The sequence below is a fragment of the Hemicordylus capensis genome, chromosome 2 (assembly GCF_027244095.1).
Source record: "Hemicordylus capensis ecotype Gifberg chromosome 2, rHemCap1.1.pri, whole genome shotgun sequence".
Classification (NCBI taxonomy): Eukaryota; Metazoa; Chordata; class Lepidosauria; order Squamata; family Cordylidae; genus Hemicordylus; species Hemicordylus capensis.
The window spans coordinates 132,097,906-132,112,706 of NC_069658.1; the positions used below are offsets into that span (position 1 = coordinate 132,097,906).

The 14,801-nt window shown below is 43.3% G+C and overlaps 1 protein-coding gene across 2 annotated transcripts in view; it reads right to left on the reverse strand.

Moving 5' to 3' along the window:
- Positions 1 to 14,801, reverse strand: part of ECPAS (Ecm29 proteasome adaptor and scaffold) — a 139,680-nt gene that overhangs the window by 38,866 nt on the left and 86,013 nt on the right. For both annotated transcript variants that reach the window (XM_053296388.1, XM_053296389.1), the window contains exons 28-33: positions 14,409 to 14,523; positions 7,997 to 8,065; positions 7,541 to 7,658; positions 7,054 to 7,221; positions 5,813 to 5,892; positions 3,603 to 3,708 (exon numbers count right to left, since the gene is read on the reverse strand). In XM_053296388.1, coding sequence (XP_053152363.1) covers positions 3,603 to 3,708; positions 5,813 to 5,892; positions 7,054 to 7,221; positions 7,541 to 7,658; positions 7,997 to 8,065; positions 14,409 to 14,523 — 656 coding nt within the window. The remainder of the gene's footprint in view (positions 1 to 3,602; positions 3,709 to 5,812; positions 5,893 to 7,053; positions 7,222 to 7,540; positions 7,659 to 7,996; positions 8,066 to 14,408; positions 14,524 to 14,801) is intronic.

Sequence of the window (14,801 nt, forward strand, 5' to 3'; positions counted from 1 at the left end):
CTTTTATATATTTGTGGTGAAGGTCCATGATGGGACGGAGGCCTCCATCCCATTTGGGCACCTGGAAATACCTCAAATAAAAGCCTTTCTCCCATACTTCTGGGGGAACAGGCTCTATCGTCCCACTCTCCAGTAGGGACTGTACCTCTTCTGCTAAGGTACCGCCCAGAGATGTAAGTTTTGGGCGGTATAAAAATATACATACATACATACATAAAATAAAATAAAGGTAGGAATTCAGCTGTTGCATTTTATGCCCGTGAACATGGGGTGGGTGGTGAATTGGATGGCATAACCTGTTGATATTATGGACAACACCCAGGCATCTAATGTTATGCGACACCAAGCATGGGAGAAAAGGGCGAGATGAATAGGAGAAGGGAGTAATGTCCAAGATACTTCCAGTACCAAAGCATCAAACAATCTGCTTAGATTGGACCTGAGGCTTTGTTCTTTGTTGTTGTCTGTGCCATGGATTATACTGACGCTTAGGCATATACTTGAAAGACTTCTTGTAATCTTTAAGGTCGGGTTGTCTATACTGGAACTTCTGCCTGCCAAAAGGCCCTTATTTTTGAGAGAAGATCAACTGCTGCAGGTTCATAGCAGTATAGTAGGACTTCTCCATCCTCTCCATTATCTTACTGTGCACTAAAGAGGCAGTCCCCTTCAAAGGGCAGATTCTCGATCTTGTCCTTCATGGAGAACTAGTCTTGTGGTAGCAAGCATGACTTGTCCCCTTAGCTAAGCAGGGTCCACCCTGGTTGCATTTGAAAGGGAGACTAGAAGTGTGAGCACTGTCAGACATTCCCCTCAGGGGATTTTCCCTCTGGGAAAAGCAGAAGGTTCCAAGTTCCCTCCCTGGCTCCTCCAAGAAAAGGCTGAGAGAGATTCCTGCCTGCAACCTTGGAGAAGCCGCTGTCAGTCTGTGAAGACAATACTGACCTAGATAGACCAATGGTCTGACTCAGTATATGACAGCTTCCTATGTCGCTCTGAAGGGACGTAGAAAGCAGCCAAGCATGCCTGTGGAGAAATACTGCACCTGCAAGGGATCTTGAGCCAGCACACCTTTGCAGAGTTGGCGAGGACTGAGAGCATAGATAGAGACACAGGCTGAGCAGCCAAGCAACTGGACATGAAATAGTACACTAGGTCCTTAACTTCAGGTGTTGGTGCTTTCAATTCTAGGTCTAAAGCCTTAGCCATTTCGGTCACCTGAACAGGATAGGACCTCATCTTCTCTGTAGGTGAGTTAGTAACAGTCTTGTCCAGAGAAGGATCCAAAGGGTTTTCAGTATGAACAGAATCTCCTTCAGACGAGGGGCTGGAGTCATATTCCCCTTGAGAAAGATTTTCCCACTGGGGCGACTTCTCTGGGGCTGGAGAGTGATGAACTATCTCCACGTCAAGACCTGTCAGGTAGATAGGAGCTGGGGACGTGATTTTCCCTTTGCCCATAGGGACTGAAAGCATTTTAGGTCACTTGAAAGGAGATGCAGAAGCAGGCAAGGAAATAGGGTTCTGGCCTTTCACAGGAGTAGATTCCAAGGCGCCTTGTTTCGTTGTTTTCCGGAGTCTATATTCATTGAAATCATAAGGCAAAGCAGGAGAAGGCATATAATAGTGGTCCCTATAGTGCCAAAGTCCCTTAACATATCCAGGATCTAAAGCCCCAGGAGAGCTCCAATAGTCCATCTGATGCATCGTGGAGGCAAAATGTGGGGCAGAATGGTGAAAGCCCCCTCCCCCCTCCAAGGATAATTGGGGGAGCAGCAGGTCACCTTAGCAGAAGAAGCAGATAGTGTTTTAGGAACTTGTAATGATTCTGAAACATGACCCCCTTCCAGGCTATACAAGTAAAAACCCTTAAAAGGTTAAACCCGAAAGGGTGCTAATGGTAGATCCAAATAGACATTCCAGGTTTCTGGAGGTAGATTTGCTCCCCAACATCAGGGAAACCACCATGGAGGATTGATTCCCTTCCTTACTTGGAGAAATGTGTAAAGAATGGGCTGGACATGAAGCTGGTGAAAAGTCAATGACAATCAGTGAAGGTATCTGAGGCATAGTCTTTAGCAGGATGGTCACAGACGATGTCATCAAGAACGATACAGTGGTTGTTATAAACGTGATGCTAGCACTAAATGTTGTCGAGTGAGGGGAAGTCGATGTTGGTTGCAGAAGAGAAAGAATGATGATAGTCAGTGTCAGGCATGACTCTGGCGTCGCTTGCAATGTCAAAGGTGTGGCCGATGTCAAAGGAAGTGATCCCCAGCAAACAGCCTGTGCAGTAGAAAGCAAGGGGGTGTGAGGAGACATCTTCAACGCTGACTTTGAAGGAGGCTTCAATTTGAACGATGTCGAAGAGGTGGATGATCCAGAGTGTTTGCACTTGTGCTTTTTGTGGCTTTGACATCAATCATCATAGGCTTTATAAAAGTTGAGTCCCCATGTTCTCTTTGAGAAGGAACCTGAGGGGCAGGTACAGTGGCCAACACTAAAGTTGCTCTCAATCCTGAAGGGCGATTGTTGGCAGATCTTGAAGCTGTTCTTGGTCCCGATGAGCAGTTGTCAGTCAACATCGAAGCCGTCGATGATGAAGGGCCTGGATAATTCAGCATTGGAGTTGGCAAATTATCGAAGTGCGGTCTCGTAGAGCGCAACCCTCAAATGCAGTTCAGAGCTTTTCTTGGTTGCCTAAAAAAGGCCAAACAGATTTTACAAGCATTCACGTTATGCCCTTTGCCCAAACAAATTACATTCTCGTCATGTTTACCTGAAGAAGGCAGAGTACACCCACATGAGGTACACTTCAAGGTTTTACTACTGTCCATTAGAGCGACCAATAGGGGCAAGAGAAAAGGAGAAACCGTGAACAAACTGTAGTCAAAGCCAAATATCACCAAAGACAGAAAAACCTGAGGGAAATCCAAAGAGTAGCCAAAAGAAAACCAGTCCGAAGATCCAACAATGAAATAACTAACAATCAAGGAGAGACAGAGCAAATACTACCTGATGTGCGGTGGTCTTGAAGGAACTTAGGAGAATGGCATTCTCCCACCAAAAATAACGGCCACGCCACATGTGCAAATCAGCAGAGCCGAAGAGCACCTCAAGAAGCTTTGAATTCTTCCACAAGGCTTACCGTGCAGATGAAGAACCCAGGTTGTGAGGGAACATATGTATCCAATACTGACCAAAAACCAGTTAAGTTCATCTCAAAAATTTCCTTTCCTCAGTGAAGAGTGTCTCAGCTCTAATGCATCTGGAGTTGGTACTTTCTGTTGAAAGAATTTTGATCTTCACTTGATGACTTCTCTTTGTCATCATTTTGTTACTAAAATGCATTCCATTGGGACTGGAAGCCCAAGCCATTAGGACTGGAAGCCCAAACAGATCATAGATATTAAATTTACCCCCTGGGGTAAATTTACCACTTGGGCAAACCCAAGATAAGCAAACCCTAATATGGAATCTGGTTTTTACCAAATAATTCTCAACAAGATGAGGGAAAAGAAACACCCAACTCAGCAGCTATCTATTTCAAAAAATGACAATGAGCAAGACCTCTTATACTAGGTAGTTATATGTTTTAGTACCTTAATGTCATCTTGTACTCGAAAAAGAGTTTCCCATATTTCTGGAAGCTTATCAATAATGTCATCCAAGGGTCTTCCTCTCAGCAAGTCATTCAGTGCTAGACAGCTGTGACAAGAGTTTTAACAACACATTTCAGCAATACAAAGTTTCATGTAATCAAACAAAAGAAAAATAAATTCATTTTCTCAAAACCTAAAGATTAAACTTAAAGGACTAAAGGAACTTTCAGACTAAACTTTCAGATTATTCCTGTGAGGAATAGCCCTCTCGTTTAGCTTGCTTGTTTGTTTTTCTCAAATGTGTAGACCAAACTTCTTTCTTTGGGCGGTTTACAACATAAAACAAGAAGTTAAAATGAAAACCTTAAAACAATTTAAAACCACAGTCAAATTTAAAAGCTTGGGTGAAAAAATGAGTCTTTAGGGACTTCTTAAAAGTTGTTAAAAGATGGGGAGGCTTAACCATGATGAGGCAATACATTGGCATCATGTATACTTCGGCTGATTCGACAGCTGCGTCCATTTCTTGAAGAGAATGATCTCAAAACAGTGGTGCATCAGCTGGTAACTTCCAGGCTTGACTACTGCAATGCGCTCTACATGGGGCTGCCTTTGTATGTAGTTCGGAAACTTCAGTTAGTTCAAAATGCGGGAGCCAGACTGGTCTCTGGGGTAACCCGGAGAGGCCATATCATGCCCCTTTTAAAACAGTTGCATTGGCTGCCGATATGTTTCCGGGCGAAATACAAAGTGCTGGTTATTACCTTTAAAGCCCTGTATGGCTTGGATCCGGGCTACCTTAAAGCGTGCCTTCTTCTGTATGATCCCCATCACATGTTGAGGTCATCTGGAGAGGTCCATCTCCAGTTACCACCGGTACGTCTGGTGGCGACTTGGAACCAGGCCTCCTCTGTAGCTGCTCCTGGCTTATGGAATGCACTCCCGGCAGATATCCGCAGTTTAGGCTCGCTGTTGGCCTTTAAGAGAGCCCTGAAAACTTAATTGTTTGGCCTGGCCTTCTAAGGTTTTTAAATAGTTTCTAAGTATTTTAATTGGTTTTAAATGGTTTTGAATTGTTTTAAAATTGTTTTTAAGCAGTGTTTTATAAATGGTGTTTGTTTTTATGTCTTTTTAAATTTGTTGTGCACCGCCCAGAGCCTTTATAGGGTCTATAAATGTAATGGATGGATGGATGGATGGATGGATGGATGGATGGATAAATAAATAAATAAATGTTGATTGCAATCAAGGCTAAACAGGTTCCCCTTTCAAACAAGATTTGAAATCAAAATTTGAAGCAGGTCAGCAACCCTGGTTAAAAAGGAACTTGGCTATCCTTACAATAGTTAATGTCAGCATATCCAATAACCACAGTTAAAAGGCAAGAAGGAGAACTATCTTGTGGTGCACTCATGATATTTAGTTGTGGTTAATAGACTTGAGAAGAGCTGTTACAACTGCACTGGCCCTATAGGTTACTTTAATTATGCCTGTAAGGCTTTTCTTTTAGGCAGTTTATGGCACCTCACATCAAAAGGCCAGGATCCCAAAATCACTGTGTATACAACAACCATTTCTACAATTTCATTTTGTGACTGCAACTCTTTGTATCGAATCAGTTCCCGGGTGAAATGGCTTTTCAGGTAGCATTGGGGATGCGGGGGTGTGTGTGTGTGTGTGTGTCAGTAAAAAGGGAAGCATCAAATCTTAGTGTGACCACAGAAACAGAATCCTCTGTCCATTTTAAACAGGTTTGTGTTGCAGACTTCAAGCTTCATGGCATAAAAGCTTGATTCTTGTATGCACCTAATGGAATACAAACTAGGTGACAGAAAAGCCAAGCCATGGTTTATGCTGCACCCCACCTTGGATGTTGTAAATGAAAAGGCCAATCCCAAGAGCAGCTACCTGGAGTGTCATGAGAACAAACACGAAGAAACCTCATGGGAACAAACTAAAAAAGGTTAAAGGTCTTCCAAGCATTTATGGATACTTATCAGGATCCTAACACTCCAGTCTTTAAAATATTTAGGCTGGAGGTCCCACCACTTTGTATTGCAGCTCAAGACTCAACACTTCCTCTAAAAATGTCTATCCCTTACAGTTGTCCAAACAAAACAAAGCAAAGCTTTGGAACCTAGTGCTGGAAAAAGACATGAGCAGTTTTTCATCTTCCAAAGCACCAGACAATTGCTTTCAGCAATACCTACCTGGATTCTCGAATCCTCCACATGTTGCTAGTCAGATTGTTTATTAAATCATCAAGGATTTCTTTCATATATTTGTCCACCTGATGGGAAGGAAACCAACTGTTAACATTAACAGAGTCTCCGTACCTATGAAAGATACAGTCCTTGTACTAACAGTCATATCGACTATTTTCCATATAACCAACTACAAAATCACAACCAAACAAAAACATAATTCATGCATTGATGCTTTCAGAGTTGTTCCATCTGGATAATCTGATAACAATTGAGAAGTACCACAGAGAAGAGAGACCACCATGTAATGACATATCCAACAGAGAAAGACATTCCTGGCTGCTTCACAATAAATTTTTAAATGGATGGATATCACTTTTTACATGAAAAAGTATCTATGCTGTCATGTGTGAGAAATGAACACATTTATTTTGCTATGTGTCCAAAAGACAGGAAGCCGTAACCAATTGTATGTACACAAAGTGAAACAGTCAAATGTATATTCATCACATTTTATTGTACATTCAGCATTCATTCGCTTTCCTATGTGGAAATAATATCTATGTGGGAAAATAGTAAAAAAGGATGCAGTCTTTTTAATTATATCCTACTTTTCTTTAAAAAACAACAAAGTAGCCTACAAAAATAACGAAACCAATTTTTAAAAAAGCATTAAACACAGTAAATCAGCAGTAACAGAGTGAATGAAAATAATAGAACATTAATACTACACAGCACTAAAAGCCTTCCAAAAAACTAGGTCTGGATTCAAGTAAATATGGCATTTCTGGCAGCAAACAGCGTTTTTGCATGGAGGCGAGAGAAATGAAAATTACTTTGTGATCTCCCTTTCCCTACATTGCCTCACCCCTAACTGTGTCAATGGATCATGTCAGCCAATGATCTTAACATGTATGCTGCAAAGCCAGTGCTGACACCTGGCTGATCTCTTTGTTTATAACACCTGCCAAGACCATAAAGGGGACCATCACCACCCTGCAGATGTACTGGATGCTTCAAATTATTTCTCTCCTTTCAAAACCTCTATACAGATTTATCCTAACAGACCTAAGGACATAAGCTGCCGCCTTCACTGTATGAGTCAGTGTCCTGACCAACACTGAATTGGTCACACTTACTGATGAGATCCTTGAAGCAGGTATAAACTTCCCAGACACTAAAAAGAGGCCCTGTTTTCTAGCTGTACTCTTGGGAAAGGGCACCCTGTATGCCTCAAGTTCACTTACTGCAGATTTGTCTGTCACTAGCGCATTCCAAATGCTGGTCATAGCTTGCCGAATCCCAATATTGGGGTCAAACTGGTAACGGTAGAGACGAGGAAGCAGCTGGGGGAGAAAAGGAGCTAATTGCTCCCCAGCTTTGGTAGCAATCACATTAAAACCAAAAGCTGCTCCCTGAAAAAACAGAGAAGAAAAATAATGTTAAAACCAAACACCAGATGTCCTGCTTATGTTAATTTGCTCAGATAAGTAGAAAATATCCACCACTAGCAAAATATCCATCATTGAGTGTCCAAAAGACACATGTGGGGTGCATATGATCTAGGGTTGGAATTGCATAGGTTGACCCTCTGGGATCTATGGGCTGAAAGTTTTCCCATTGCTTCCCATTCCTTGTGATGGGCTTCAGATCTTCTTCAAAGTAACCCCAAATACACACATTATTGTGCGACTGGTTGTGCCATTCACGCAAGGGCAGTTTCAAAAGCTTTACCTTCCGAGAGGTCCACATGGCATGATGATTGGCCAAATTCATGAACTTGTACACCAAGTCTGGCTGGTTGAGGTCACTAGCAAGCGAACAAAGTTCCTGGTAAGTAGAGAGACCCTGGCTTGGGAAAACAGAAATGAAAAGTTAATGTAATTTTTGTTAATTTTGACTCCAAGAAATTACCACATTCATTGCAGACTGAATCAAAGTAATACCCTGAACTTTAAGCAAAACTGTGGAATTAGGACAGTTCTGCAACAGTACAATACTTTTTCACAATTTGGGGGGCGGGAGGGAGAGAACCAGTAAAACGTAGCAAGCAAACCATAAACTTCAGAATGAGTGCAAACATTTTTTGTTTTGTTTTGTTTTAGGGAGTGCGTGGGAGATAATCCAGGAAGGTTTTTCCAAACATAAATTCCAATTAGTCCAAAAATTATGGTTAATCCGTAGGCTTACCCATCTGGAGTCTTGCCAAGGCCCGATCCCTGGAATACCACAGTTTCTCCAGTCACTTCATGCTTGATTCTGGGGAGAAAAGTATACTTGTTATCAGCAAAAGCCTGAAAGCCAGTGACTGTGTAAAAACAGGTTGCTCATCTGTAATTATTGATCTGGTAGAGATCCATCGACATCCATAAGAATGGGTACTGTGCCTGTGCAGGATCACCATAGAAGGAGAACAGCATGTACACTAAGTACACACATAGCATAACACTACTGCAGAGGGGTGGTTTGGGAGGGTCTTATGGATGTCGACAGATCTCTACCAGATCAATAGTTACAGGTGAGCAACCTGTTTAGATGGATCAAGATCTGCCAAGATCCATAAGAACGGGTGTTTAGCTAGCTCCCCCTGGAGGAGGGTGCAGTAGTAGTTATTGCAACACACACTTCAAAATGCTTCTCTCGAAGCTCACCTCAGCAGAAGAGCGCACATCTAAGGCGTAATGCTTGATGAAAGGTAACTCAGTTGGACCACGACGCAGCTTTACAGATGTCCATGAAGGTTGCCCCTGATAGGTGTGCAGCTGAGAAAGTGTAGGCATGGGTAGAGTGGGCCTTGATTGCTTCAGGCGGTTGCACGTTCTGTGACTTGTAGGTCAGCATAATAAGTTCAACTAGCCATCTGGACATTCTTTGTCTGGAAATGCAGGAGCCTCTCACAGAGCCCTTGTATGCTACAAATAAATGCTTGGTGGATCTGAACTCCTTAGTTCGGTACAGGTTATATAAAAGTGTCCTCCGCACATCCAAGGAGTGCATTGCACATTCCAAAAGAGTAGATGGATCCCTGAAGAACATAGGGAGAACAATGTCCTGGTTGAGGTGAAAGTCAGACACTACCTTGAATAAAAAGGCTGGGTCCATATGCATTAGCACTATCAGGATAGATTCCGGTGTGTGGCGAATCAATCCGCAATGCTGTCAATTCACTAATGCATTTGGCCATAGTTATGGCAAGCAAGAAAGCAGTTTTTAAAGTCACTAACTTTATTGTTAATTTTGAACTCATTGATTCAAATGGGGTCTCAGTTAAAGCTGAAAGGACCAAGGATATGCTCCACAGAGCCAATTACAGCCCAGATGTTTTGAAGAGAGTGCTGCTGGATTCTCCTTTAAAGATACATTGGCCAACCCATGTGATTTTAAATTAGTCAAGTAAAGGAGCACATCCTTGATTGTGACTTGTCTAGGCTGAAAACCATGCATCCTTGCATAAGCTTTGAAACAAAGCTACTTACTAAGGTAATTTCGTCTGATGGAAGACTTCCTTTGGTTAAGCAGGATTTTATTAATCAAAAGTCGATTCACCATGCTGTTAGACAGTAAGTGAGAACATCTGGATGCAGTACGTTGACATGGCCTAGTGTCAGGAGATCCACCTCTTGTAGTAGTCTCTGGTACTGGTTTGCTGACAGTTTGAGAACCTGTGGAAACCATGGTTGCCTTGGCCACCATGGAGTCACCAGGATACATAATGTAGGAGCAGTCGAAAGGCGGGCAACCACTCAGCTGATCAGTGGTCATGGCGAAAACATATACGAGATCTCCTGTTGCCAGTCCAACTGGAAGGCGTCCTCCAGTGATTTTGGGCCGTGACCCACCCTGGAGCAGAAACGAGTGCACTTCGTGTTCCCCAAGGTGGCAAAGAGATCTATAGTTAGTATTATCCAACTCATGAACAGAAATATAATCTGTCTTGATTTCCCATTCGTGTTGTTGGAGGTGTTTGACTGAAGTCATCCTCCAGGATGTTGTCCAGGCCCTTTATGTGGATGGCTATTGGGTAACCTGATGCACCAATGCCATTGTTTCAGGCTAAGGGCCCAAAGAAACCAGGACACTGTCCCTTCCTTACGGTTGATGTAGGCTAGTGCTGTGGTATTGTCTAACTGCACTTGTATGACTCTTCCTTATAGAAGTGGCAGGAAAGCTTTCATTGCTTTGAAGACAGCCAGCAGTTCCAGGAAATTGATATGAAACTTTGCTTGTTGAGGGGTCCACGAGCCCTGAATCAGATGTTCCCCGCAGTGGGGCCCCCAGCCCAGCAGAGAAGTGTCTGTTGTTAACCAGACAGGGTGAGCCAGTATCTGAAAAGGAACCCCTTCCAGAAGATTCTTGCCTGTTGACCACCAGGTAAGTGAGCATAGAATCTGATCTGGGATCACTAGACGCAGGTGCTGATTGTCCACATTTGGGCGGAAGACTGACAGAAACCAAGTTGTAACTTATACATTTTCAAGCGGGCATACCACACCACTGTGTTGCAGGATGCTATAAGTCCCCGTAGCCTTGAATGAGTTGGGCCAGCTGAGATGGGTGTTGTTGGAAATGGAGTACCAGGTCCCTTATGCACTGGAAGCGCTCCCAAAGTAAGTATGCTATCCTGGCTCCTGTGTCCAGGGCTGCTCCAATGCAGTTGATGTCATGAACTGGCTCCAATTCTGATTTTTTTTTTCAATTGACTTGGATTCCCAAGTCTTGGAGGAGAGATGAAATGTACTTTATCTGAGAACATAACTCTTCTCTGTCCCTGGAAGTCAGGAGCCAGTCATCCAGCAATGGATAGACCGAGATACCATGGGTCCATAGGTAGGCTACCACTGTAGCCTTGCATTTGGTAAATACCCTGGATGCAGTGGAAAGCCTGAAGGGTAAGACTGTGTATTGGTACACTGGTTTCCTACAGCAAACCTCAGATATTTCCTGTGTTGTGACCTGATGCCAATGTGGAAATACACATCTCTGAGATCCAGCACCACAAGCCAGTTCTCCCAATATAGAAGAAGCAAGATCTCTTGTAACGCTATCATGCGGAATTTTTGCACATGGACAAGTTTGTTCAGGCAGCGTAGATCCATGATGTGTCGAATCCTGCCATCCTTCTTTGGGATCATAAAATAGTGGAGTAAAAACCCTCCCACCTTTGTATCCACTGCACCAGGGTGATAGTCCTTTTTGCTAACAGCTCCTTCAGTTCTTCCAACAATGCCAAAGAGGGTTGAGTGAACCTTGTCCCCGTAAACTTTGGAATTGTCTTGAATTCTATGGCATATCCCAAAGTTATAATCTTCAGGACCCAGCAGTCAGATGTTATGTGGTGCCTCGTGGGGGCATGGTGTGCCAGCCTGATGTTGGCCGCTGATAAGAGTGTAGAGTTTGTGAGTCTGTTGTTATCCTTCACATGCCAAGATGTTATAAAAACCCCGGTGCAGGGAAGGGGAAGAAGTACTGTGGTGACAGCGGGTGGACTTTAACCTCAAAGATGCTTTTGAGGCTCTACTTGTTTTGTACATTGGGACTGATTAGATTTCCCCTTGCTCTGATAAGTGCACTTGTGATAAGGATGATACTGCTTCCTAGAGTCACAGCTCTCTTGCGGGCTTTTGTCTTGAATAAGAATGACATTTTGAGCCGTAGGAAGAAGTTGATGTTGAAGAGGTTGATGTTGAAGCAGTGAAAGTTTGGGCAGTAAACTTTGACTTTTTTATGGTGAAGTCAGTGTCCTCGCTGAAGAGGCACTTGAAAGTAAGCCTTCAATTTTGTCTTTCATGTTGCCCTGTAGATTGGTGGAGCAAAGCCAGGCATGCCTCCTCAGAGAGACTGCAGCAACCAAGGAACACAATTCTGACTCGATCACGTGTTTGGCAATTGCTGGCGAGTACTGTAAATGCCACTGATATATTTATTCAGTGTCTGTTGGAATTTTTTCTTAAATTCTTCCAGGGAGAGGACATCCAGTGCATTTTGAAGAGCTCCCATATGCAATGGTTATATTTAGCAGTGCAAGCCAAATAGTTTGCTATCTTAATGGAAAGGCACCAGGAAATTTGGAGTAGGATGCTTCAGAAGGTACTCATTGTCTTTCTCCTGAATCCAATACAAACTTCCTAGACATTTAGAAGTGGGGGTTGTAGTATGGACCACCTCCTACGCACACTTAGCAGCCCTAGAAACGACCGGGAGAACTGGAAGCACCACAGGTTGAGATGACTGAGATTTTATTATAAAATTATAAACAAGGTCATCTACAGTGGCTACCTCAGGCTTGAGATCAAGTCTCAGAGCGGCTGCCATCTCCCTAACGTGATGGTGATAAGCCTTCATTTCTTCATTAGGTGAAAAATGTGTGGCCAGAGGTACGTTGGTAGGAGGATCAGCCAAGTATTCTGAATCATCAGAGTCCGAAGAGCCATGATGCTCAGAAGGTGAGTGAGTTGGTGATGGTGGTACATACATCTGGGTCTCAATGGTAACTTTTTGTTGTGGTAATAGATAGAGTCTGAGACCCCATATCAGTGCCTTTGAAAACAGTCTGAGTGGTTGTATTCACCAAGTGCTTTGCAGGTGGCCAGGCAACTGTCTACGTTGCAACAGAAAAACTTTGCACAGTGGGTTTAACCAGTACGGCTCGGCCATCACCTCCAGCTAGAGATTACACAGTCCGAACTGGAGTCATAGCAGATGCCAGAGGCAAGTAAGACTTTGGTTGTGAGGATCTCCAGGGTTGGTCCTCTTGAAAATTATAAGATAAGCTAGGGGACAAGGTCCCCAGAGTAGCCAATGCAAGAGTTGCCCCTGCAGCTGATGAATGTGTGAAGCCACATGAATGTCATGAAGATGGGCCTGCCAAATGGGCAGCAGATAGAGCACATGATGCTGGAGTGCATTGGTCAGACAATTGAGCTATAACCAATTCCTTATGAGTTCCCAAATCAGAAGATTGTGGAGGGAAACCTTTAAATGGCAACATCGAAGGAGTGCTTGACCCAGAATCCAGTATGGAAAGCAAGGTGCAGGCAGTGGTAGGATCCAATAAGGTATCCCTGTCTTGTTCTTCTTGGACAATGAACATCGGTATAGGGCTTGGCATCGTGGAGTCACCAATCTCAATGCCGACAACACTGGAATGTTTACAGTGGAAATCAGAACTTGCATAGCCAGTGTCGATGGAAGGCGTGTCAACACTGATGGAGACTTACGATGTCGATTAGGTGGTGATGGGGTCGAAGAGTTGACTGGAATAGAGGCTGGAAACAGAGAACGAGCCCTTGACATTAACAGTCTCGTGTCGAGCAGTCGACATCGAGAGGTTTCTCTGACGCCTCGAGGTTTCTCCTTCCTCAATGTTGAGAATTTCAATGTCAAGCGGTGACGATCAGTCTCGACTGCTGTCGCTGAGGATTTCGGTGGCAGGCTTTGTAGACCAGATGGAGACAGCGTTCTTTCTTTTGTCAAGTCCATAGTCTTTGACTTCTTAAGTCATGGAGAAGACAAACAAGTATCTGGTCTCAAACGCTTTATGTCCCGGTATCAAAGTAGGAGTTGACTTCAAAGGAGCTTTTGGGCTTTTAATAGCAGTCAGTGTAGACAGCTGTGACGGTTTCAAGGAAGTAGGCTTAAGAGTTGATGCCAAGTCTTTAGAAGCTGATGTCGAAGTTCCAGGGCGTGGTTCTCTCAGCATTGAAGGGCCTAACACCTTGCCATAAATGGTGACGCAAAGCCGAAAACCACCATTTTTTCACGTCTGCTTAGAAAATGACAAGCATATTTTGCAAGAAGAAACATTGTGCTCTTCTCCTAAGCAAATCAGACATAGATCGTGGAGGTCTTTCGAGGGAAGTTTGGCATTACAGCCCATGCACCTCTTGAAAGTCCATTTCTCCTCAGTCACGTTAGGGTTATCCAAAATCGCAGTTTAGGTCCGTTCAAAGGTTGTATTAACGCCGATGAAGTCCGGAAACTGTTCCCAAGCCAAATACTGAAATTAACAGTCTGGTTTTTTTTTACTAATGAACTCACACGAAGAACTTTTACCGACAAGGAGTGACAGCCTAAGGACTGAAAGCAAGGTGGTCGGAAAAGAACTGAAGAACATAACGCCCAGCCCACCTTTAAATAGCATGCTGTAGGCGTAGAGGTGGGGCTCAGTCACTTTGCTAAGCTGCGGCATAATACTGCAAGGATCCTGAGCAAGTGCAGTACCCATTCTTATGGATCTCGATCCAGATCTTTCGGTGCCAGTAAACTGTTACTTCTCAGCCTTCCTCTTACAGTCAAATGCATCTGTTCACATCTCTGTGATAGTGGGCATATATAACAAATAGCAGATCACATCTGCCTATACCTCCAGCCCTGCCACAAGCCCACCTTACTTCCACATTTCAGATGCAATACATGTCTAAGTAGCACATCCACCTGCAAAATCAGGGAAGTAAAGGAGCAGAGGGGCTTTTAAGCCTCCCTAACAAAAGCAGCAGCATCCAACAAATATTTATATTTAAATCACTTAAAGCTGCCTTTTAAACCATTGCCAGATTCCCTGCCTCCCACAACACACTCTGCAAACAAGGGAGGCACAAAATACCTTTTCCCAGTCATAAGGGTTTCAACCAGCATGGTGACCAATTCCTGCTGGTCTTGTTCACTCCCCAGCTCATATACCAAACCAAGGCCTTTAGAAGCAACATCTTGACTGAGTTCTGCAAGAAACACATACAAATTACTACAAAGAGGAAACTGCAACACATTTATTTATTTATTTATTTATTATAGTTGAAAAATAATGGCTCTCATTATTATTATTTTTTTTGCAAATTCAATTTTTATTGGTTTTCATTATTAACAAATGTAATAATAAATTTTTTTTTTTAAATTTACGGAAAGTATAAAGATCAGATACCCTAACACTAACCACAACAGCTACCCACTCTCTCCACAAGCTCTCTCAAACAGAAGAGTCCTTACCATCTTTTCAAAT